Source organism: Neovison vison, chromosome 7 (genome assembly GCF_020171115.1).
Source record: "Neovison vison isolate M4711 chromosome 7, ASM_NN_V1, whole genome shotgun sequence".
NCBI lineage: Eukaryota > Metazoa > Chordata > Mammalia > Carnivora > Mustelidae > Neogale > Neogale vison.
This window is the reverse complement of record NC_058097.1, coordinates 114,008,162-114,032,745: the sequence shown is the minus strand read 5'-3', so window position 1 is coordinate 114,032,745 and position 24,584 is coordinate 114,008,162. Positions and strand designations below refer to the sequence as shown.

The 24,584-nt window shown below is 42.2% G+C and overlaps 1 protein-coding gene across 7 annotated transcripts in view; it reads left to right on the top strand.

Moving 5' to 3' along the window:
* MSANTD2 (Myb/SANT DNA binding domain containing 2) overlaps window positions 1–20,362 on the top strand; it is a 32,382-nt gene extending 12,020 nt beyond the window's left edge. Inside the window, exons 1-4 of one of the 7 annotated variants that reach the window (XM_044258121.1) lie at window positions 6,998–9,201; window positions 11,892–11,991; window positions 13,586–13,646; window positions 18,829–20,362. In XM_044258121.1, the coding sequence (XP_044114056.1) occupies window positions 11,916–11,991; window positions 13,586–13,646; window positions 18,829–19,681 (990 nt within the window). In that variant the 5' untranslated portion in view covers window positions 6,998–9,201; window positions 11,892–11,915 and the 3' untranslated portion in view covers window positions 19,682–20,362. Of the gene's footprint in view, window positions 1–6,997; window positions 11,992–13,585; window positions 13,647–18,828 lie in introns of those variants that run through there. The other 6 variants (XM_044258119.1, XM_044258120.1, XM_044258125.1 and 3 more) reach the window with 6 other exon arrangements.
* Window positions 20,363–24,584: the final 4,222 nt, after the last annotated feature.

Below are 24,584 nucleotides of genomic sequence, written 5' to 3'. Positions count from 1 at the left end.
ATGAGATCAGGACCTAGCCAAATCCAAGAGTCAGATGCTTAACCGACTGAGCCACCCAGGTGTGCTCCATGATTTTAATTCCAGTAAATTTTCATGCACCAAAAAAAGAATGAGAGATCCACATGCTCTTTGTTCCATTAAACTCCAAGAAAATATATGGGTCATTCATACTTATTTGATTCATGCTATTCTGCCTACTGCTTCTTGTAAGCAGGTTGCTCGATGAGTAAGGCCTATTCCTGTAGTTAGTTAGGATTCTTTTTCTCCCCTTTTCTTTATATGTCCGTGTTAGTCACCATATTCTCGCCAAGACTACAGACCTTTGAAAATAGTTAGATGATTGGTTTATATATATAAAGAGGAAAGACAAGCAAAAAGTTAAAGAAGCTATGCTAGTATAGGCTGGTGTTTCTGAAACTTGAATAATCTAAAGCATGTTTATGCAACAATGTTACTTAATATGTAACAAACCTAAATTTAGGTATAACACTTGCTGATGTCACATGTTATCAAACAAAAATAACTTTAAAATACCAATAAAACTAAGAATCAGAAAATCAAGCTAGCATTCCTTTAACCTTGGGTGATGTGGTTTAGCGGAAACTTGCTTTCCAGAAAGATTCTGATACAGACTGCTACGATTTGTTATTCTTACCATGTGCGTTGTGATAAAACTTTGAGGCTATCTTTTTCTATTTGAACTAACCTTTATTTATAAGTGGTCTCTATGTGGTGTGACTATCATTTTTGTTAGAATGGCTAACATTTATTGAGGACAAGCTATTCAGTAGATACTATTTTAAGTGCGCTGTATTTTTTCATTGAACACTCAACAATTCTATGATAGAGGTACTATTATTAGCCCCAGCTAACAGATGGAGAAATTGAGGCACAGTGAGATGAATTCACGTAAAGTCACAAAGCTAGCAGCTGGTGAAGTGGGGCTGAGCAGTCTGTATCCATGCTCTTAACCACTTGTTTATGTTAACCCCTTTATGAATCATCAGCCCACATTTTAAAAAATGTTGACAGTTTAACTGTTTTTGGCAACAGTGTGATCATAAACAAATGCAATAGCAAAGACACATAGCAACATGGATGTTATTATGCTCATATATGTTACTTAACATGGAAAACACACGTTTTAAAAATTCTTGCAGGTAATTCATGGTGTCCTAAGATTATAAGCACAGTGAAAAACATTTGACTTGGAAGACCCAAGGAAGAGTTTACAACAGGTGTTGAAACACAAATAGTCTTATTGTCAAAGACTCAGTTCACTCAGATCTTTATATAAATGATGGTATTTATTGAACTACCAACTCCTCTTAAAGGAAGTTAAGTTTGAACTGCAGAAGGAATTTACAAAGTAGAATTACTTTTTGGCAGTGAAAGCAGGTAAGGATGTGGGTTACCAAAAGGAGGCCATGAAGTGTTCATTACCTAAGCCTGCTGTCACTCACCTAATGTGTAAATGGTCTCTTAGAGACGATGAGGATGAGATGAGCTGTTTGTAATACATAATGTAAATGGGTCAAACAAAGTAAATATGCATAGGAAGAAAGCTAAAAATAGAAAATAAGAAATCAGTGCAGGGAGTAACCCAAGTAAATATGGTTACTTCCACTAAATATTAAAATGAGCTCTGTTATGAACTTCTGGCAACTATGGCAGAAAGGTAAATAGTGATTTTCTTTACTTTTCCATGTCTGCTGAAGAGAGGAATACCGGGTCCTAGGTTTGAATCCTTATCTGCGTGAACGAGGCTCTGATAGAGACCTTGGATAAGCTCTTACCTTGCCCTTAGTTCTCTATTCAGTTAAATAGGGATGTATCACGTGTCTTTCATATACTTGTGATACACTCCCCAGACCCTCCTCCAGGAGTGAGACACTAGTCAGTCTACCCCCATCCCCCCACCTCCCAAACCCCCCACCCCCCCACCACAGGCTGCTTGGAGCAATGACTGGTCATGGCTTCCTGGTGAATTCCTGGAAGGAAGTTCTCTTTGCCCAAGGGAGCTAGCTGTCTCTCCCAAGGTTAGGCTCCTTCTCCAGGGGCAGCCTGAATCCAATGGCTGGCCAGTGCTGAAATACAAAGATACAGCCTCCTTGCCCCAGTTCAGGACAACTCTGAAGGCCCATCCCAGTTCCCTCACCTCACTTTAGGTTAGCTGAGGCCTCTGTTACAACCTGTTTGTCTCCCCAACCCTGTTCCAGTCAGTCTCTCATAGGCATTCTCAAGAGCTCTCCTCCGTAAGACTGCTGCCCTGGCTCCTGAGACTGTTTCCTGGGACCCTCTCTTTTAGCATTAAAGTAAACATTAGGAATAATAAATATAAACTGCTTAGCCCAAATCTCAGCATACAGTAGGCACTGAGAATAATGGTAGTTAATGGTTTTTACCTTCATTGCATGGGACATTGAGCCGCATATGGAAAATGGTTTGATTTTTGTAGGCTGCATTTTTCATATGGCTATTGCTTTTAGCAAGCCTCATAAAGGTAAGAGTAAAATATAAAAATGCTACCAAATGAGCTATAGAAAGTGTTATGATTGCTTGTATTTCTTTCTAACAACTTCCTAAATAAGTTCAGGTTGCCAAAGGACAAATGCATAAACTTAAAACATGCTTATTTTCAGGGCTTTCATTGAAAAGGTATTTGTCAGCATATGAAGATGTGTTCTGTGCATGTGTTTATGATCTGTAGTTTACACCATGGGAATGCAAAAGAAAAACCCCACTTTTTGAAGTACATTGACCCCTGAACAACATGGGGATTAGGGACACCACCCCCTTGTGCAGTCAGAAGTCTGGGTGTAACTTTTGACTCCCCAAAAACCTAACTATTAACAACTTACTGTTGACAAGAAGACTTGTGATAATATGAAGAGTCGATTGACATATTTTGTATATATATTAATGTACTGTATTCTTACAATAAAATAAGCTAAAGAAAAATATTAAGAAAATCGTAAGAGAAAATACATTTACAGTCATGTATTTGTAAAAAAAATTTCATGTATAAGTGGACCCTTGTAGTTCAAATCCGTGTTACTCAGAGTTCAACTTTAATTCAATATTTACCCTTTTAAGAACAATTGCCTGAATCTTGTCCCAGATTCAGTCAAGACTAATGCTTGTACCCAGATACCATGATGGGGGATTTCTAATAACCTTGCTTTTTAGATGATTTTGTCTAGACGTCACAACCAAATATGCCAAATTTACTAAGGGAAAGGATTTGTAGTATAGATTATCTTTGCATCATAGATGATAGTTCTTGGTAAGAAAATATATACAAACCTTTCATGGTTCACATGAAAGGAGTAAGGTGGCTTACTGTATTTTTGGTGGGGGGAGAATTGCTTTGCACCATTTTCCTTTTAAACACTGGTCTCATTACTAGCAGGAAGTACCCTGTGTTTGGGAAGCAGTACAACAACAATTGTAATGCTAAAGCTGTGTGAGGTGTTTTTGTAAGAGTGTGTGTGTGTGTGTGTGTCTAGTTCGTAATTATGGACCAATTAGTGTCCAATGCAGGATGTTTGTGTGGGAGGCCTTTACAGATGAATGGTTTTCCCCTGCTATCCTAGAAATATTTTAGATAACTCTCTTGAATATGTTTTCTTTCTTTCTTTCTTTCTTTTTTTTAGTTCTCACATACTCACAAAAGTTAACATTTTAAATATCATCTGAATGTCCTTTGAGGTTCTGCCCCAGGGTGTGAAGTACTGAGAAAAAGATTTAACAGAGATGCTAATACAACTTCAGAACTGATGGAGGAGGGCAGGTGAAAATAACCTAATCCAGGTGAATTCTTTCCCAAACAACTGATTTTCCCCCATTTAGATGGGGAGGAAGTTCTAGACAAAGAGTGGTATGTGACCGTCTTTGATGGCTGTAACTCTCTGTAGCTGCTATGTCCAAAAGAGTTCAGTAGTTCAGGAAGCCCTAATTTTTTGACCAGTCTTGTTCTCAATAGAGCAGCACTTGAGGATTTCATGCCTAGAAGGATTCTCGTATCCCAAAGAAGCCCTTAAACATGACCACCACACTTCCTAGGTTCCCTTATACGGTGTTGCTGCCAAGACGAGATACTGTATGAACACCCGCATGACTTACCTACAGTATAGAATTGAAAATGGATAGTCCTGTGAACATAGTTCCTTGAGCAATGGAAGATGTGTTTTCAGCAGTTACTATTGCCCTCCTTGAGGGTTTTTCTTCTTCATAATCTGAATGGACAAGACCCTCACCTGCTAGCATGGAGAAACCTAGAAAACGTAGGGGAGCCGATGCTCACTGAGGATTAAAAATCTCCTGAAGAGTCTCTCCCTCCTGAAGCCAGGACTGACCAGTTATAGACACAAAAGTGAGTCACTCGTAGCCAGAGTTGGAATGTGGCGCAAGCTGAAAAAAAATCCAATCCTGGCCAGTTCCCCACAGAAACTGGGGCTCCAGAGAGGTAAGATCTCTTGGTTTTTGGTGGTCCTTCTTCTGTCTGGCCCTATCAGAATCCAGGAAACAATTGAGTCTTTTTTCCTTTTCTATCTTTGACAGAACTGTACTTTATATCCTTGAATATTTTATTTATTTAATGTGTAAGGCATAAGAAATGATCAAATTTGGACAGAGCAACAGAGTCCTATTTGGTGGGTGGACCCCTCCCCCACCCAAAGGAAACCATAACAGCAAGCATGGTAGATATTGTTAAAATAGCCCTTGCCCTCTGCAGCTATTCCCTTTGTTACAAAGGGAATTTGCTTTGCTAATTATAACTGTATCTATGTGTCATACCCTTTTCTGCTCCTGCTTTTTTCAACGCGGAGCCTTAGCTACCTTGGATTTATTGATTCTATACATATAATACAAAACCGTGGTTATACAATGAGTTTCCTGATTTTCTCCGCTAAGAAAAAAATTGCTCTTCTTGCAAGTGATTTACAATGTGAAAATTACCTTGATTCATTTACTTAATAAATATATTTATTGAACCCTTATGTGATAGGCACTATTCTGGGCACATGGAAATCGTGAACTAGGCAGACATAATCTCTACCTCCCAGAGTTTTTATGATCTAAGGGAATAGTTCTCTTAGGGAACATTCATATTTGCATTTGGTACCTCCCCTTCCCCCACCCAAATCCCTTTCGAAGGAATACTTACTTCTCTTGGGTCCTTGTCTCCTCAGTTGGTAAGTGAGGAAGGTGGACTACATGATTTCTGAGGTTCTTTTCCATTCAAAACATCTATAATATTTTAGAAGATGGAACCTGGTTCCATGGGCAGCTCCCCCCACCTGCTGTCAATCAGTGTATTATAGAAAGTTTTACCAAACAGATTATCTGGCAAGGATAGTGATATAGACACAAAGTATCAAGTGTTCAAATGACTTAAGGACAAAGTTTGAGGGTCATTCTTCTTAGTAATTAAGACACTGCCAACCATGATATGAACAATTCCAGCAGAATAATAGATCAGACTTAGTCCCATCGGGTTAAGGACAAATTAGTGTAGACATTGCCAATTTCTTTGAGACCCTTTGGTCTTTAGGCAGTATTAAAATGGGAGGATGCTAGAGCTTAGCCATTGTGACTACTAAGGAAAGTAGTTAAGACTTACTACACTTGTTTCTAGATCTGTGAACTTCCCTGTTGTAAGTTGTTACCTTAGGTAATTTATGTAGCATCTGTAATGATAAGTGAATCAGATAATGAATAATCACATATTATGTGATTCAATTAATAATTAGTATAATTTATGAATCATTTAATATTGCCTAATTACCACCTTGGAAAAAGATTTCTTCTCTAGCAGGTGGGAGAAAAGTCCTACATTTTTGTGATGAGTAAATTGATATCCTTGTATGTTTTTACTGCTAGGAATTGCTTCTTTCAAAAAGCAGGGGAATTTGGCCAATTTATCTTTTAAAGGAAATATTAATGCTGCTTTATCTAAAGGAGCAGGATACGGAGCAAATTGGTTAAATTGTACTTTAACTGGTTGTCCCAATCTTTCTTGTAATACCTAATACCCAAATTAAACCTACCTTATTTTAGGGCTTCTGACTAATACCCATTCTATTTTTTGATGGAAGAAACAACACCGTGGTATAGAACAGCTTTTTAACCCAAGATTCTTGTATGGGCTTTCAGAGTCCATGTTCCTCTTGAAATTGTATGAAACAATTTCATATGTGCGTTTTTCTGGGGAGGGGATCCATGACCCAAAAAAGTTAAGAACCTCTGTTCTGGAGAGGAAAAGGAAAAGAGAAATTTAAGAATAGAAAGATCTTTCACTTGCCAAAACCTCCTCTGTAGTGCTAAGAAGTGGGAGAGTGTGAAAGTGATGTATTTTTGGTCTTGGTTTTGATCTGTTGGGGTTTGGGGTTGATTTTAAAGCGTTTGGGTGATTGGCAAATGCACTTGCCAGATTTTGATGGAAAACCTAAGAAAACAGGTAGTAAAACTTCTGCAAGCCCCCAGATGGATTTCACCTTGAGTGACTTCCTAATCATTAGTTATAGTTCTGTGTAATAGACATGCATTTGTAGTAATATATGCTGTACTTATAATATCTTTCTTACTGTATGCAGAAATGTGTTTATTTGCTTATGTCTCCTGTTTCGGGGTTTGTTTGTTTTTTGTTTTCCCCCACCTTTTGTGCTCCCAGTAAGCAACTAAAACAAAGAACTTTTGAGTTTCTCTAAAAGATACTGGAAGAAACTCAGTGGTTTTGTTGTTGCCTCATTAACTAAGAGCAGCTTGCTGTAACAGTTACACTACAGCAATAACTTTTTTAGAAAGATTTTATTTATTTATTTGAGAGAGAGAGTGAGCACAAGGGGGGTGGGGGTGGGAGGGAGGCACAAGGGAGAAGCAGACTCCCTGCTGAGCAGGGAGCCCAATGTGGGGCTCGATCCCTCAGGTCATGACTTGAGCCAAAGGCTGACGCTTAACCCACTGAGCCACCCAGGTGCCCTAAAGCAGTAACTTTAAAGGAAGAAGATAGATGTATTTTACAAAGACCTTTTTGCTTCAAAACTCATGTGTGCTTAGGCTGAGGTATTATTTTTAACACTTTTATAAACGATTAGTTTGGCGATTTGCCCCCAGGATAATTTCCCCTATCTTTTGTGGAATAGAACATGTGATTTTTAAGACTCTGACTGCAAATAAGTATGTTCTTTATAAGTAACCATTTGGGTTTAAACATCCATTTGGGTTTAAAACATCTCAAATTTATCCTATTTAGTTGCTAGAGGGTTAAGATCAACTATGTAATCCATTTCTAGTGTTCCCAGTTCCACAACTACATTTGAAAATCTGTTTCACTGCTTGTGTTTTCTTATAACATTGTTTCCTGCTATTACAACTAAGCTGTCCTGCCTCGCAGTTTGACTTTGTTTTTCATCCGACATCTTAGATGGATCATGCCATTGTTTCCTAAATGACACATTTATGTGGCTATTATGCCTTATTTCCATTCCTCCTTATTACATACCCTGTCCCACCTATAGTTAGTTTGGTTAGAACAGTGGTTTTGTCATGGTGATTATTTTATGATTGTATGAAATGGGGCAAATTGTGAGACAATGATTGAGCCAGTAGCAGAATTGGTTGGCATATGCCCATATGATTATTTAGTTTGCTTCCTGCTTTGCCGTAGCAGGGAAGAATTCAATTCCTCCCGCTTCCTGAAAGTCAAAGGAGGAATTGGAGGACACAGAAGTGAAAGACACCTTATTTTTTACCCCCAAAGTAGCTCATGTGATGTCAGGAAGGGCTTTGATGAAACCACTGGCCCTACTTGTAGATCTTATTTTCCAAGCCTTTCATTATTTTGTTTGCCCTTTTCTGAACTCTGCAATTTCCCTCTCTTGTAGCTGGTTCGATGCCCAGAACTGAATGCTGTGCTCCAGCTGTGGCCTCACCGGTGCTGAATAGAGAGGAAGAGCCACCTTCATAGCTTACATGTGATTCCTCTGCTTATACAACCCAATACTGGATTTACTTACTTTGGCAAGATAGCTGCATTGTGCACTGTATTTAATGTTACGTGTACTGTAACCCTGGGTCTTTCTCTGCATTGCTGCCGTTAAACCCCCAATCCTGCCAATCTAGAACTCCTGCCTTTGTTTACCCGCACCCCCTCCCCCGTAGACCCTTCTTACATTCATCCACAATGAATGTCATCTTTATTCTCTGATTTCCTTTCACTCCAGTCTTAAACTTTGGCGAAACTTTCCCTCTGTCTATAAATGATCGGTTGTCAGCCATCTTACTTTCCTCCCTGCTTTGGTAATGGGACAATCTTTCAAGCCTTTTCTCTGGTTCTTTTCCTGTTGGAGTCATTAACCACTTGGCGTTTCTTCCAAACCGAATACCTCCAGACTCTTCTGATTTGACCACCTGATCAAGTTGTTACCTCTCCTTTAGTTCTTCTTTCCAGATTTTCTTGACTCCTCCTGACCTCTATCCCTCTGACTTTGTTCAAGATACAGTATTATCTCACTCCTCTTCCCCAGAGGGGAGATTGTATATTGATTTATGAGGAAATTTCTAGTAATAAGGAAAGTGTTACTCTTCTCCATTGTGAATAGACTGGTCTTTAATAATTTTAAGCAAATTCTTTCCCTGCCCCCACTCCCTCTCCGAGATCATAATTTAAAAAAAAAAAAAAAAAAGTTAGAGGTTAATTTCCCATACATTTCTAAAACTAGTGAGCTAAAGAAAGAAGGAAGGGCAGTGAGGTGGGTATTTGCGTTGGGTAGGAAATGGCCTTCCAAGAAAGCTAAACTGAGATTCTTGTTGGGTTTGGCATGGCTGTCTGAAATGGGAGGTGAGACTTTGTTTTTCCTAGATGCTGGAGCATTCTCTTAATCTCAGATTGAGAGTAGGTTTTTAAGTTGGCTTATTTAGGACTGTTGACACAGACACACAGTTATTTAATTGCCTGCTTTGGTTCATCATTTAGAGTGTGGGAAGTGTAACTTTTTCTGATTAGAAGGTCTCCATATGCTCCTTTTATCCATTTCTAAAGTCCCTGCAGTTCCACTGAATTCCAGTGTCTCCTGTAGTGGTGGTCAAGTTCATGTTTGAGTTCTCACTTTTTTTTTTTTTTTTCTATCTTAGTTGATGTGTCCCTATTCAAACAGCCTCTCCTTGGATCTGTGGATCTTTTACTGAACTCAGAAGGTACCTCTTATGTGTACTTATGTCTTGAGAGAGTTAAAGTCAATCTGGAAATCTTTTTAACATGATTTCAACATATCAAATTCCTATCATATGGATTTAGGAATTACGAAACATTTTTCCTGCAGGCCCCTGATAGATATTTTACATATCAGCACATTACACTATTAAAGTGTATTACAGAAGTACACTATGAAGAAAGAGGTGGCAAGATCTCTTAGCCTTTTTTGATGAAATATAGAATGTATCCTGACTATTCTTCGGTCTCTAAAATCATTAGATATTACTAGTTTCCTTATTCACAGTTATTTAAGCCAAGTAAAATTGTAGGCTCAATTTGGTGGTTTCAAAGAAAGCCAATCTTTTCTGTGGTTTCCCATCATGTATATAGTCAACAATTGGTGGCTTTGCTTTATGCCCATATCACATCCTGAGAAGGCTGGCAACTTTCTTCAAAGGAGCATCCATTTTATTCCTTGACTTCTGAAATAACCCTCAGTGACAGATCCCACTGGGCTCTTCTGTGTGCTGCGTGCTTTTCTCTAGGCAGCCAGTAAGGAGTGAGTGGTGGCATCTCCATTTATGGCCTTGGAAGGGTGAAAGGGACATGGCCGGGACTCTCCATGTACGGTCTTTGGAGGAGTTGAAAAGAGTGGTTGGGGTGTTCTTGGAGGCAGAAACAAGACATTGTGAGATAAAAATAAATTGGCAGGAGATGTTTGCAATTCAAATTCCAATCCCTGCAAGGAGGGCAGAGGGCACTGGGAAAGGGGAGTATATAGAAAGTCAAATGAGATCTGCTGCAGGCATTTGTCTCCTTCCATTGGAAGGGTTGCCCTGTGACACATTTCCCAAGTTCCTCCCTGATTTTTTTCTAGATAGTTCTGTGTTATGTAGTTGTGACTATCTTTTACAAAGAAAAAGAGAGGGAACACTTTTTTAAAGAGTGTATTAATCAGAAACCTCAGTTTTTTAAGGCATCATTGGAGGCACCAGAAGAGATCTCTAGAAAGAGGCGGGGAGAGGCAGGTGCTTATGCAGGGGGTAGGCTGGCTGGTTTTCTGATGGGGAGACTGCTCACTGCTCTGTTTATGTCTGAGGAAGATCATCCTGTGTGTCCTGCTTTGATTATTCCTTTTGCCCATCTGGATTTCTGGTCTCAAAGGACAGATCTGCAAAGTATTTGACATTGTCTTGTCGTTTGTCAACTGTGATTTAAAGATGCGGAACTTTCTTGGAGGTTCTGTAAAGATTATTAAGAGTTGTTTCAGTTTGGTGAGAATATGTGACATATTGGCTTATGGAAAGTAATCTCACATTTAGGAGAAACCTATAGTCTGGCTAACATGTTTACATTAAGTCTGAGGTGAACGGGTTTTGTAGAGTTGAGTCAGAAAGTATTTGAGAGCCATCAGGGAAAAAGGATCTTGTCTGTCTCAAGAAAATTCTGAGTGAAATCCAGTCAAGGAGAAGGGAGGTTTGAAGGAACAAAAGCAGCAGAGATGAGATAGACACTGGATAGAACTGAACTAAATGTGGATGCTGGGACTAAGTCCTTGATTTATCCTTTAAAACATGTAAGACAGAGTTAAGGAAGCAGGGCTAATGATCAGAAGTATGCATTGAAAGACCATGAAGAAAATGAAAGTGTTGTGCAAGATAATAAAATCGTCCGGGTTTTCTCTGTGGACTCACATAGTGATTTTTATTTGCTGTGTGGCACAAGGCAGAAAAGGAAGTAAAATGATACCCTGTCCACCTCCTCCCCGCCCCCGTCCCCCCCAAAAAGGAAATTATTGGCCTTCTTTGTTGGTTTTAGCTGGCAGTTTGTGTTGGTTGAATTGATGAGTACTGGCTAATCTTTTGATGTAGGAATGAGTGTATTGTTTCTGGATGGTTGGTGTTTGAGACGGGGGATCTGTAGCATAATCAGTTTGACCTCTTTCAAATTTTAGCAACCTCCTTAAAGATAGAGTAAGTTAGTTAAGGACTATGGACTTCGTAAGTAATATGTTTTACTAGCTGATTCATTTAGATAATTGTTTTGACCCTGTTTTCCTTCTTAGGAGTAAGGAAGGTTATATTCTTTGCTTTGGGAAATTCTTCTTTCTGTCCTCCCTTCCCTCACTTTTTCCAAATTCTGGGCACAATAGCAGCTCTTTTCTCTTCTGTGGCAGGTGTGCATCCTATTGGCTGGCTGGTATTTCTTGTTTTCTTTTTTTTTTTTTCTTATTCTTTTTAAGGGGAGGGTGGGGGTATAAAAATATATGTATGGGGTACATGCAATAATGTTGTAATGTTTCTTGTTGTTTAATGGATGATTAATTGCAAAATAATTGTTTGAATTATAACATGTTTGAGTAAATGCTAAATTAGTTTTTTTTCTAATATAATAATGAATTTGAAATCTAGCATTCCTGTAACAATGTGTCTATGTTTGTCTGTCTGTGTCTGTCTAATAGTAATTAATATCTGTGGTCCGTACCTGGAAGAGGAAGTACAGCTTTAAAGGAATAACAAAAGACTTTGTGTCTTAGACCCTTCGCAGGTGTTACAGTCGGGTGAAAGAACATGGTGTTGGGAAAAGAAAGAGCAGTTACACATTTGAACAGTTGGAACAGGTGTTTGGTCAGGGAGGATGGGATGCTCAGCCCTGCCAGCCTGTACTTATTAACAGTAGTGGCTTGTACCAGGAGCTGGAGTCAGATGGCAGCACTATGGAGGAGTATTCACAGGAGGACTGGGGAAACCACAGTCAGGATCTCCATGGCTATCCAACAGATCAGGAATTGGGTAAGAAAGCCGATACATATGATATTTAACGTGTGTGTGTGCATGTGTGCGCGCGCGTGCGCGTGTGTGTGTGTGTGTGTGTACCCCTTCATATGTGCACCCACCCTTAGTCGCTGTCCTAGCCTCTGGTGCTGCTCCCACTGTCCACACAAGGCACATGGCCAGCCTCCTTGGGGCAACATGGGCATCGTTGTTTTGGCCCTTAATTGCCAGCTAGAGCTTGGTGTGAATCATTTGGATGAGGCTACAAACAAAATTCCTAAAGATGCAGAATTCCTAATCAGGGACAAGTGAAATACTGTGCAATTTAAAATATCCTGCCCCTCCTGAGTTCTAAGACAGCTGCCAGGAGTATTAACTCTTTGGTGCAACTTCTCTGGACATGACTATCTTTTCCTTGCTTTATCCCAAATACTTTTCTACTTATGAATTGGAAAAGGTCCCCAGCTAGACTTTAGTCTGAACAACAAAAAAGAAGCCTGTTTATATTGAAAAGAGCTGATGTTTGAATTTTATCAGTGATCATACTCCTTCAGAATTCACTAAGAATCCCATCCAAGCAGTAGCTGGAATGATTTAGATTAGCATTAAAAATGGAAAACAAAACTCTTGGCCATCGATTTCAAACTGGGATGGCCTCATTGAAAAAGAGGTATATGTAGTTGTTTTTGCAACAATTGCTCCAGTTTGGGCTTTCATAATTTGGAAGTCCGAACCCAGTTTCTGGTGCAGGCAGTGTGGTTCAGTAACAAGTTATGTGATGAGTGTTCACTTCTAAGTAAACGTTCTGACTACCCAGTGAGCTGCTCAGGTAGCCTCTAAGGAAGCGTAAGTAGGATTGGCATTGTAAATGTGCCTCCTTAGCTCACGATAAAAGTCCACAGGCCCGGTGTTACAGAATTCCTGATGATAGAGAAATGCTAATTTCAAAAGAAAAAGGATTAAATGCTATTATCTCTTACAAATGCTATATTTTTTAATCTCTCAAATATTGGAAGGGAAAAGGAGAGAAGAAAGAGGCTATAAAACTATAAGATTAACACAATGCGAGAAACTTAAAGATTGGGAGACTAAAAAGGGCCGATGCCAAGTTATCGCCACCCTTTAATTTCTAAACGGTAATAAGGTCTAAATAGCTTTGGCATCCCATTACTCGGGTTTTGCCCTAGAGAGTTAAGTTCCACCCAAACCTTTGAGAAAAAATAACATGCAGAGTATATTGATCGTGATATTGGAAGAATAATTGCTTTGTAAAATCTACATAGAAAATCTGAGTAGAAGAGAATCATTTTTCATTCTCGTTTCTTTAAAAATCATGTTTGCCGTGAAATTAAGCTTTAAGCTCCTAGCTAGAAATCCACTGGTGACCTTGAAGAATTTTATACTTGTAGAGCTGGTTTCTGATCTTGCATATAAATGTATGCATCTCATTATATAAGAGTTATATTTATAAATCTGGCATTGGACAGTGTTTGACACTGGAATTACAGCCTTGCATTCAAAGTATGAAATGAACAGTAAACACGGTTACTTCTCTACCTAAATGTATGCTACTTGGAAAAATATAATTTGTTTCAAAAACCTTGCTTTTCAGATGAAATACCTGTCACAAAGAGAACATTAAAAATAAAACAAGAGTCTTCTGAAGAGGCACAGTAAGTAGATGCTTCTTTCTACAAAGTATATTAACCTAAATTTAATGACCGTTGGGAAGACATAGAAAGTCACTGCTGTCATTAGACATGTATGGAAAATACAGCCATACCATTGAGGGAGCAGTTGTATTCACAGTGTCTCATCTGTTTAGCTTACGTTTGCCAGTAGTTAATCTACACTGAGAATTTTGTATACGACATGAAGAAATAAATGTGTTAGCACAAAAACAAGTGTGTCGATGGTGTTTGCCTGTACTCGAATGTGGCTATGTAGGTAGGTGTTTCATTACGGTACAGAGATGACTTGCAGGGCCCTGAGTTAATCTGGGGTCGGCTGTGATGCCAGAAAGGCCAGAGGGGCACTTGCATGCCTTATGATATTACACTGTGGGGATCAAGAAGCAAGCTCCTAGACATTGACAGACGAAAGATGGAATCCCGGGCAGGGGTCCTTCTGCTGGCTACGTCAGTTCAGTTCTGTCTTCTGTTAGGAGACCACAGGACTCTGAGTTTCGGTGATGCTATGTTTGTAGTTCTTTTATTTATTTATTTTTAAAGATTTTATTTATTTATTTGACAGAGAGACAGCAAGAGAGGGAACACAAGCAAGGGGAGTGGGAAAGGGAGAAGCAGGCTTCGTGCTGAGCAAGCAGCCCAATGTGGGGCTCGATCCCAGAACCCTGGGATCATGACCTGAGCCGAAGGCAGACGCTTAATGGCTGAGCCACCCAGGCGTCCCTGTGGTTCTTTATTATTTTTTTTTTTTTAAGATTTTTTTTTTGACAGAGAGAGATCACAGGTAGGCAGAGAGGCAGGCAGAGAGAGAGAGAGGAGGAAGCAGGCTCCCCGCCGAGCAAAGAGCCCGACACGGGACTCGATCCCAGGACCCCGAGATCATGACCCGAGCCGAAGGCAGCGGCTTAACCCACTGAGCCACCCAGGCGCCCCCTGTGGTTCTTTAAATTAACTTTAAGGAAGTCCCTCACTAAGTCTATGAAATAAATATATTAAAAGATCAATTTAGGGGGAAAGTAGAGGAATGCCATTTTTTTTTTTTTCAATCTGGTCATCCAGAAACCCTGATAGCACCCATTTTTTTCCTTCTGTACTTCATTGTGCACATGTGAACTTGGTGTTTGAGGGGACGGTGGACAAAGGGGGAATAGGTGAGATGGAAAGAGCTGTGATAAGCAACAAGCAATATAAAAAGGAAACTTGTTTTCACAGAGCTAACCACCACCACCACCACCCACTTTGCAAATGCTTCTGTCTTTTTCAGAGTATCTGTAGAACAAAAGAATTCCCAGTATCAGTTGCTCCCCTGTCAGGGGAAAGGGTGAAAGTTTAGGGATCAAGAATTATTCCTCAGGGCGCCTGGGTGGCTCAGTGGGTTGGAGCCTCTGCCTTCAGCTCAGGTCATGATCCCAGAGTCCTGGGATCCAGCCCCGCATCGGGCTCTCTGCTCAGTGGGGAGCCTGCTTCCCTTCCTCTCTCTCTGCCTGCCTCTCTGCCTACTTGTGATCTCTGTCTGTCAAATAAATAAATAAAATCTTAAAAAAAAAAAAAAAAGAATTATTTCTCAAAATTATAACCACTCCCCACGCCTCAACAAAGAAGTTTATGACTCAAGTCAGTAAGCTTGAGGCTGTTTCTTGTTGGGAAGTAGGTCTGTTTTCCAGTTGGGACATCAGAATGTCCCAAAGGAAGGGAAACTTTGATGTTGAATATTTTTTAAAAATGCATTTTACTAGTTCATCCCTTCAGGCCCTGAGTCTCCAAAAAGGCCATTGTCTCTCCTTTACTAAAATGTCCCATCTCTCCCTTTCAACTGCTTGGGACCTTGAGGAGAGGCCCAGGTGACCTAACTGGTGATGAACTCAGACCTCACAGAATGGGTGTCCCTACCATCTGCACTTTTCCCGTGGTTGGAATTTCAGAAATCAGGAACTAAAATAGACCCTTCTCTGGAGCCATTTAAATAACTGGGTCTCATTTTTACTGTGTTCCGTAGTTTTGAATATGTGATGAGTCTTAGGCCCAGGGATCTCCAGACATCAGATCAGCAGGTTCTGTAGAAATGGACCACTTTGCTGCCTCTGCTCCAGGTTTTAGCTCACACAGTGAGAAGCTTTAAAGTGGTTCCTAATAGGCCATTTATTTTCCAGTGCAAGTTTCCTCAGAACTATTCCTTATGGACGATTTAAGGCTAAGACAATGCTGAGTAAAATAACTTCATCTGGGCATTGGATATGTTTTTCTCCAAGTATAAGTGGGATGAGCCCAAGATAGTGGACATAGTGTGTAGTTAAAACATACCAACCTTCAGGGTGCCTGGCTGGCTCAGTTGATTAAGCAACTGCCTTCGGCTCAGGTCATGATCCTGGGTTCCTGGGATCGAGCCCTGTGTCAGGCTCCCTGATCCTTGGGGAGCCTGCTTCTCCCTCTCCCTGTGCCTGCTGCTCCCCTTGCTTGGGCTTTCTCTCTGTCTCTCTCTGTGTCATAAATAATCTTAAAAAAAAAAAAAACCTCTCTTAAAGAAAAAATCGGGGCGCCTGGTGGCTCAGTGGGTTAAGCCGCTGCCTTCGGCTCAGGTCATGATCTCAGGGTCCTGGGATTGAGTCCCGCATCCGGCTCTCTGCTCGGCAGGGAGCCTGCTTCCTCCTCTCTCTCTCTCTGCCTGCCTCTCTGCCTACTTATGATCTCTCTCTGTCAAATAAATAAATTAAATCTAAAATATATATATATATATATGCGCCATCCTTCATCCATAAAGTAGAGTCACCTAACTGCTCATTTAGTTGACAGATATTTGCCAAGAGCCTACTTCATGGCAGGCACTGGGATGTTGATCAGTGAGCAGAATCGACGAAAATCTCTGCCCTCCACCATCCCAGCTCCTTAGCCTGGTCCTTGAGATCACTGTAGCATTTCAAAGGAGGACAAGGAAGGATGGTGGCTGTATAAGAGAGGTTTTCTTTCAGCATTCATGCAGACACACAGTCCTCTATCTTTACCTTCCGAGCACCAAGCTGAATATGAATGATCACGGAGTGCCTTTGTGTACTCTGAGAAGGAACAGTTCTCAAGGAATGCAGTGATTTTATCGAGTTGGCCACTCCAATACCTGAGAATTTCCATGACAAACTAAAGAGTGGAAGATAAGTCTAGGGCAGTCTCTGGCTTCGAGAAGCAGCAGGCGACAAAATCTTAGCATTTTGTCATCTTGCAGAGAACGCCAAAGAGAGTAAGAGGACAGACGGAGAATGAGTACGTGGGAGGTTCCCCAGTTTGTTCCCCAGACTCTTCCCCTAGAAGATACAAGGATTTAATAGGAAACTTTCAAGCATTGTCTCCTTCCAAGAAGTTGTACACTCTCTTCTCTTTGCCTGCGTTCGATCGTACATAAGGGTGGTCATTGAGTATTTTTGTAGCTTAAACCTATGACCATGTAGACTGTAATAGATTGTTACTAAATTAACATTTAACAGACTTCCATCTTTCAATGTCAAAGTCTTTGCCATACCTGAGAAACAAACTTGTAATTACATGTGCTCATATATAGTGCATGAATTATCGTAAAGTATCAGTTCTGGTTTTAGGAGTTAAGCAGCATCTGAAACAAAAACTTCCCAGCACGTTCAGCCTTACTCTGTTAACTCTCCAAATCCAAATTGAAATAATTTCTATACTTTTGCTCCCCTTGAGCAATAGTCCCCATTCATTTTCCCTTCTAAGTTTGATGTAGACTTTTTCCATCTGAATTCTCAGATCTTAATTCTGTGATTAACTGACAATTCTTTGACATTTGGGAGTAGTATGAGTTTCAGACAACCGGAAGAAGATATCATTTTGTTTCTGCATCAGGCCATTAGACATAATTGGTTGTGCATTTCCTACAGCAAACACATATGGGCCAAAATTACTGAACTCTAAAAACTTCCGGGTTAGAAATTAAGCTCTTCATTATTTTAAGTGATGCAGGATGCCATTTTGAATAGAGCACCCTTCTCCTGCCTTTGGTACTTAGATTGGAAAGCCAGTCTATGCATAGAAATAGCCACTTTATAAACCAGCCAGAGAAAGAGAGATACCGGGACGCCTGGGTGGCGCAGTTGGTTGGACGACTGCCTTCGGCTCAGGGCGTGATCCTGGAGTCCCGGGATCGAGTCCCACATCAGGCTCCCAGCTCCATGGGGAGTCTGCTTCACTCTCTGACCTTCTCCTCGCTCATGCTCTTTCTCACTGTCTCTCTCTCAAATAAATAAATAAAATCTTTAAAAAAAAAAAAAAAAGAAAGAAAGAGAGATACCATATGATTTCACTCATCTGTAGAATTTAAGAATCAAAACAAGCAAAGGGAAAAGAGAGAGACAAAGCAAGAAATAGACTCTTTAACTATAGAGAACAAACTGATGACTCCCAGAGGGGGAAATGGGGGCCAGGGATGGAGGAGTGCACCAGTCATTAGGAGCTCGTGTGGAGGTCTTGAGTTCCAGGATGGTTCGTCTGAAACCAATATAACAATGTGTGTTGACTGTACTGGAATTGATTAATAAGTTAAAAAATTCTAAATTCTTGATTTGGGTTTCTAAAACCCCAGGGACTTACATATCAATTTTACTAAGTTTAATATAGCCAGACTATAGAAGTAATGGAAAGCACTTTATCATTAATTGCTAGAAATTTCCTAGGAAAGAGTGTTTCTCAGATTTTAATACTATGCTCATCTTGGCCTGCACTGTCCAGTATGGTAGCCCCTAGTCACATGTGGCTATTTATTTATTTATTTATTTATTCTTAAGATTTTATTTATTTATTTGACAGAGAAAGAGACTGCAATAGAGGGAGCACCAGAACGGGGAGTGAGCAGAGAGAGAAGCAGGTTTCCTGCTGAGCAGGGAGCCCAATACGGGGCTCGTTCCCAGAACTCTGGGATTGTGACCTGAGCCGAAGGCAGGTGCTTAATGCCTGAGCCACCCACGCGCCCCAACATGTCTATTTAAACATAATTTTAAATTATAACTAAAAATTTCATATGTCACTCACACTGATCACATCTTAAGTGCTAATGGCCACCATATTGGACAGCACAGATTAGAACATTTGCATCACTGCAGAAAGTGCTGGTGCGCCGTGCTGAGCTAGACACCTGAAGAATCTGACTTTGTATTTCCCTTTCTAGGAAGAGAGACATCATGCAAAATATCGTCCAGATTTTGGAATCAGTACAATTGAAATGGGAACTGTTTCAGAGCTGGACGGACTTTTCAAGGCTTCATCTTTCTAACAAACTGGCCATTTTTGGAATCGGTTATAACACCCGTTGGAAAGAGGATATTCGTTACCATTATGCTGAGATCAGCTCCCAGGTGCCCCTCGGCAAGCGACTGCGGGAATACTTCAACTCCGAGAAGCCCGAGGGACGGATCATTATGACCCGTGTGCAGAAAATGAACTGGAAAAATGTTTACTACAAGTTTTTAGAGATCACCATTAGTGAAGCTCGGTGCTTGGAGCTGCACATGGAAATTGACTGGATACCCATTGCCCATTCCAAACCAACTGGGGGGAACGTGGTTCAGTATTTATTACCGGGAGGCATTCCTAAAAGTCCAGGCCTTTATGCCATTGGCTATGAAGAATGTATGGAGAGGCCCCCGTCTCCACACCTGGAGCGACATTCTCTGGACCCGGGAAAGGAGGGCCGGGTTGACTTGGAGACCCTCTCGGCGCAAGCCTCGTTACAGGTGGAAATTGAACCCACCCGAATAATCTATTGCTACCTCGGGATTGCTGAGGTTAGGACTCTCCAGCAATGCTTATTTTTACATTTCCAAGCAAATACCAAAACCTTCAGCAAAGATTGGGTTGGTATTAATGGGTTTTTGTCCCAGAACTGTATTGTGGATCCCGGAGTCTCCCCCAAATCTATCTATATCAAATTCGTAGAAGTAGAGAGGGATTTTCTTTCCGCCGGCTCTTTAGTTGAGTGCCTGGAAAAAGCCATTGGATATCCCTTAAAATTTAACAACTGAACATCATCCTTCATAAGGATTTGGGCTCTTACCTCCCTCTTCTCTACTCTGCATTCCCGAGACTGCCCCCTTATCCAGATGCTGCCATCAGACTCTTCACGGAAACTCTTTCCACAGTTGGGCCAGTACAACTGCAACTGAATTATACCAGACTTTGGGCAGAAAAAACAGACCTCACCTGAAAATGCTCATTTTGAGCAAACAAGATACACAGCGAACTTGCATGGTGGGTCAGCTGTTCTTTTTTTAAAAACAAAAAGACAATTTTTAAATGGATTTTAGAGCCCTAATATAAACAAATGTAGGTACATTCCATATTGGACAAAACTTATACTTTGAGTTTCATATGAAATTGAAAAATTGTATTTTTTTCACAATGTTTCATTTTTACACATCTCTATGTCTCTATATAAGTATTATTTACAACCCTGAATAAATAAGCAATAGATAATGGCAAGTTAAATCGCGAGTCACAGTAAATAAGACTGTTTTTCAATATCACCCTTAGCTACTATTGTATATAATTTAGAGTTTCATTTTTTTCACCAGCCAAGTGTTTTGCTATTCCCAATCAGTGTTGCCTGCAAAGACCTTTGTTTCTGTGATGTACCAACTTTACGGTTGTGTTGCCATTTGAACTTTTTAAAAAAAAATTATTAAAGTAATTCTTGGCCTCTTGGAGCACTGTTTGAGCTTTTTTGTAGCAGGGCGTAGGCACACCGGTGGTATGACCTATGCAGACTTCGCTGCTCACAACATACAGAACAAAGGGAGCAGGATATCTTCACTCTCTGCACCCCGCTGACCAATGTCATTATTTGTCAGAGCACCAAAGTCACTGGATGTTGCATTTTATATTTCTTTTTGAAAAATGGGATATTCCTTCTGACCCTACGTACGTGAATTTGCAAGAGATTCTCCTTCTTCATTTTAATGCTCAGTCAGCAGGGGCCACTCTCTCAAAGAGTGTACGTGGGGAATTATTGTCATCATGCTGTTTATAAAACAGAAAATATAACAGAAACATTTTTTTTTTAAGTGATCCACAATAAAGCTTCCTATCTGCCCATTAGGAAGGCAGCTTCCTTGCTCAGGGATTTCTTGGCATCAACTAACGAACACTCCACTTAGAGGTTAGCGCTTTTGGCTAACAGCTAGTTTACTGGAAGGGCAGGCAAAGATCACTTTGGTCTCATGGCCGGGACTTGTTAGCTTGATGGTGTATCTTCAATGATTCCCCCAACGTGTCTCAGGTGCTCTCCTTTAGATGGACTGCAAATCCAGGTAAGAGCTATAATTTCGCCCATCTTTTTTTATACTATTAAATATAAAATTGCGGGACGCCTGGGTGGCTCAGTTGGTTGGACGACTGCCTTCGGCTCAGGGCGTGATCCTGGAGTCCCGGGATCGAGTCCCGCATCAGGCTCCCAGCTCCATGGGGAGTCTGCTTCGCTCTCTGACCTTCTCCTCGCTCATGCTCTCTCTCACTCTCTCTCTCTCTCAAATAAATAAATAAAAAGTCTTTAAAATTGCATATTGATAAAAAAAAAAGTCTTCTTCCTACAACCTGAATAGCCTTAAATCAGTGATTTTCTCATCCTGATACCTCTTGGTTGGCTGACGCTTATATTCTGATGGCTAGAAAGCTTATAATCAATGGGATGATTTTATTAATGTCTTATTTAATGTATTTTAGTCTAAGGAGTTGACTGTTGCTAAAAACGGATGCTAGTTGGGGCCCCTGGCTGGCTCACTTGGTAGAGCATGTGACTCTTGATCTCAGGGTTGTGAGTTCACGTTCCACATTGGGTGTAGAGCTTACTTAATAAAACAAACAAACAAAAATATAAGTGGATGCTAGTTCAGGGAGAATATAAATATTCTTGGAATTTAAGTGTAGCACCTCTTCTCTCTGGGCACAGTTGACATGTATGGGCCTTAGGAAATTCTCCTGACTTTGCTCTTCTTTGGAACTTGGAATTACAGACCATCTTTTAGCAGTAATTTCTTAACACTCAATGCTAAATGCTGCAGGAAAAAGCATTACCAGGAGTAGCATACGGCATCCCCCCCAAACCTTGCCGCCAACCAAACCCAAAACCAACATGCTTCGTGCATTTTTTTCTATCCCGCTTTCTGTTGCTGTTGAGTTACTTAAGCTGGGGGACCATTTTGTGAGGGTATTTCAGATCTACCCAACATTACTGAGAAGGGGGCATTACTAGAGCACCATGGGCAGCATGGAGAAGAGGACCAAGGCTGGCTGGATCCAAGAATCAGTGTGTTTTTACCACTCAGCATGGGATGAGTGAGAGTAGGGGCAAGAGGACAAAATAGACTGGGAAATGGAAGCTTGGAAAGGAAAGGAAAGCTTGGAAATGGAAAGCTTGCTGATAACTGAATATCCAGTTTCTCTGGCCAGAACAATCTTGAGGAGAGGGTAGGAGGGTATCATTTAACTAATTTGAGCATTATTAAAGATAAAAAAAAAAAACATGAACCTTAATGACCTTAATGAAGCCTTAGAACTGAGTCAAGGGGGATGGAGACACTATGTTCATGCTTTGAGAAATGAGATGAAGTACGATTGGAAGAAACACTAGTGACCTGCATGTCTCCTAACATAGGAAACCATGAACTTAGCTCTCTCATTCAATCCGTTTATGGAAGCAGTCCCCAGGCCACTCATGGGTTATCTGCTAACATTCTCATTTTACACAAGGGTAGACAGCCGTGTTCATCCTAAAAGGCATCCTGGCAAAACTTTCAGAAAGGAACGGAGCCACTCTGCTAATTTCTGTCACTTTGACTGACCCAGGGTCAGTGGAAAGAAGTGATTGGAATAGGAGTTAGAATGGAAGATCTTTTGGTTGGGGCGAGGGCATTGAAAGAGTCCTAACAGGATGGCCCCTGTGTTACATGGAGAAGATATTATTTGGGATCTACTTTCCAAAGAAGTTAGCTAGAGAGAGTGAGAAAATGTGTGTGTGTGTGTGTGTGTGTGTATGTACAGAGAGTGAATATATAGCACTTGGTAGGAGTGAGCACAGCCCATGTAATTAGATGCTTCGGCGTTCTTGGGATACAACCAATAGACTTGGTACTACCTTTCTTGGAAGGAGTTACTGATTTGGTGTAACTTAACCCTAGTCTGGAAATGAAGGAGGAATGTTTACAGGAGGTGGTTTGCAGCATAAACTAAAGGAAAATTTGAGTGTGACAGAATAGAAAAACTAAACCAACAGCCCCCAAGTACACACACACACACACACACCCTCTCTCTCTCCTTGACAATCCAAGTTTGCAGGCCCTTCATAAGGGTATGAGATTCGCAGTTATCTCTTTCTGTTGCCTTTGCTGCCTCTCAGCTGCCAAGTACTGGATTCCAGGGTTGCATGAGCGGTCTAGTGTTTGCATAGGCATTTCTCGGAAGCCACTGCATGGCAGGTATTTGAAGAGCAGTCAGGCAAGTCACACGAGGCAGAGGCATCCTACAGGGTGTGTGGGGCAACTCTGTAGAAAAAGACGTTCCACGCAGGCGCCCGGACCACACCCGGTGTTAAAACAGAGCGGGACTGTGTGGAATAAATGGAATCGGAGGCCTGGCTGCTTTTCTTCCCTGTCAACTGCCACCCAGAGCAGGCAGCGCCAAGAATTGGTTGTTATGCTTTTTGCCGCAGGTGACCTTTGCTCGGTGGTTAAGCTGTGCCCCAATGTTTGAAGAAACTGTATTTGGGCTGTTGGACTGAGAAGCAAGAACAGGTGCAAGCCCGGCTGTGGCGCAGCTGCGGCCGCCAGAGGGCGCAGAGGTGCCTTTGGACCAACAGGAGGTTGGGGGGGTGCGGGGGAGACGGTTAAATTAAATTCACAGCGAACGAGAGCTGGTCCCGGGAATTAAAGGATCAGAGCCGGCCTGACGACGGATGGGGGGCAGCGAAGATACGGGGATAAAGAAACGGGGGGCTTTGTCGGGTCTTTCTTCCCACAGCCGCCCCCACCTCCCCAATCAGCATAAGGCCCATAACCCATTCTTTTCGCTGGGAGCCGGGCTCCTGTTGCCTCAGTTTCCTGCTTAGCTCCTAAGGCTTTCTTAAGCCGGTCCTTTCCCTGCTCGGGAGCTGAGACACAAGACCCAGTGACCTGGGGCCTGGGTTTTAGGGAGTTTCCGAGGACGTGCTGAGAGCCCCTCTCCGCCGCCCGCAGGTGCAGACGGTCCCCGCACGCCCCGGCCGGCGCGGCTCTGGGCCTTCCCCGGAGCAGACAGTGGGGGCCCCTGGGGGGCTGGGCGGAGGCGGGCTGGGCCGCATCTCTTCCCCGTCCGGTTCCGGAGAACCGGGCCCCCTCCCGCCGCTCCGCCCCACAGCCTGCGGAAGCCCAGTGGCTCCGGGACAACGCAGCCCCTCTCTTCCTCCATCAGGAAGACCACCCCGCTTAGGCGGAGGGCGCGGTACCCCCAAGCTCGGAGCGGTGGCCAGACTCTCGGCCGGCTCAGGTGTCAGGGGTGCGGGCGGCTCCTGGACGTCGGAGAGTTCCCCAAACCTCCCTCGGTTCCCCGTCTTCCCCCCCACCCCCGCGGCGGAGGGGGAAGGGTATGACCCCAGTGTGGGAGTTCAAGCCCCTTCCCTTTTCCCCTGGCCCCCCGGCCGGCTGTGGGGGCACCGAGACTTACCGGACCCCACCCTGCGTCCTGCCAGGGTGGAGGCCGCGAGATCCGGCCGTCGGAGCGCGGGAGCCGCCCCCCCCCACCCCCTGGTGGCGGGTCACCCGCACGCCCCGCCCGGGAAGACCGCGACCTCTCCGCCCCCTCGAACGCCCCGCCCCGCCGTCCCCGTCGGTCCCCACCCTGCCGGCGGGACACACGCGCACAGATTCTGGCTAGAGCCGCCCTCGGTGTCAGTGGCCC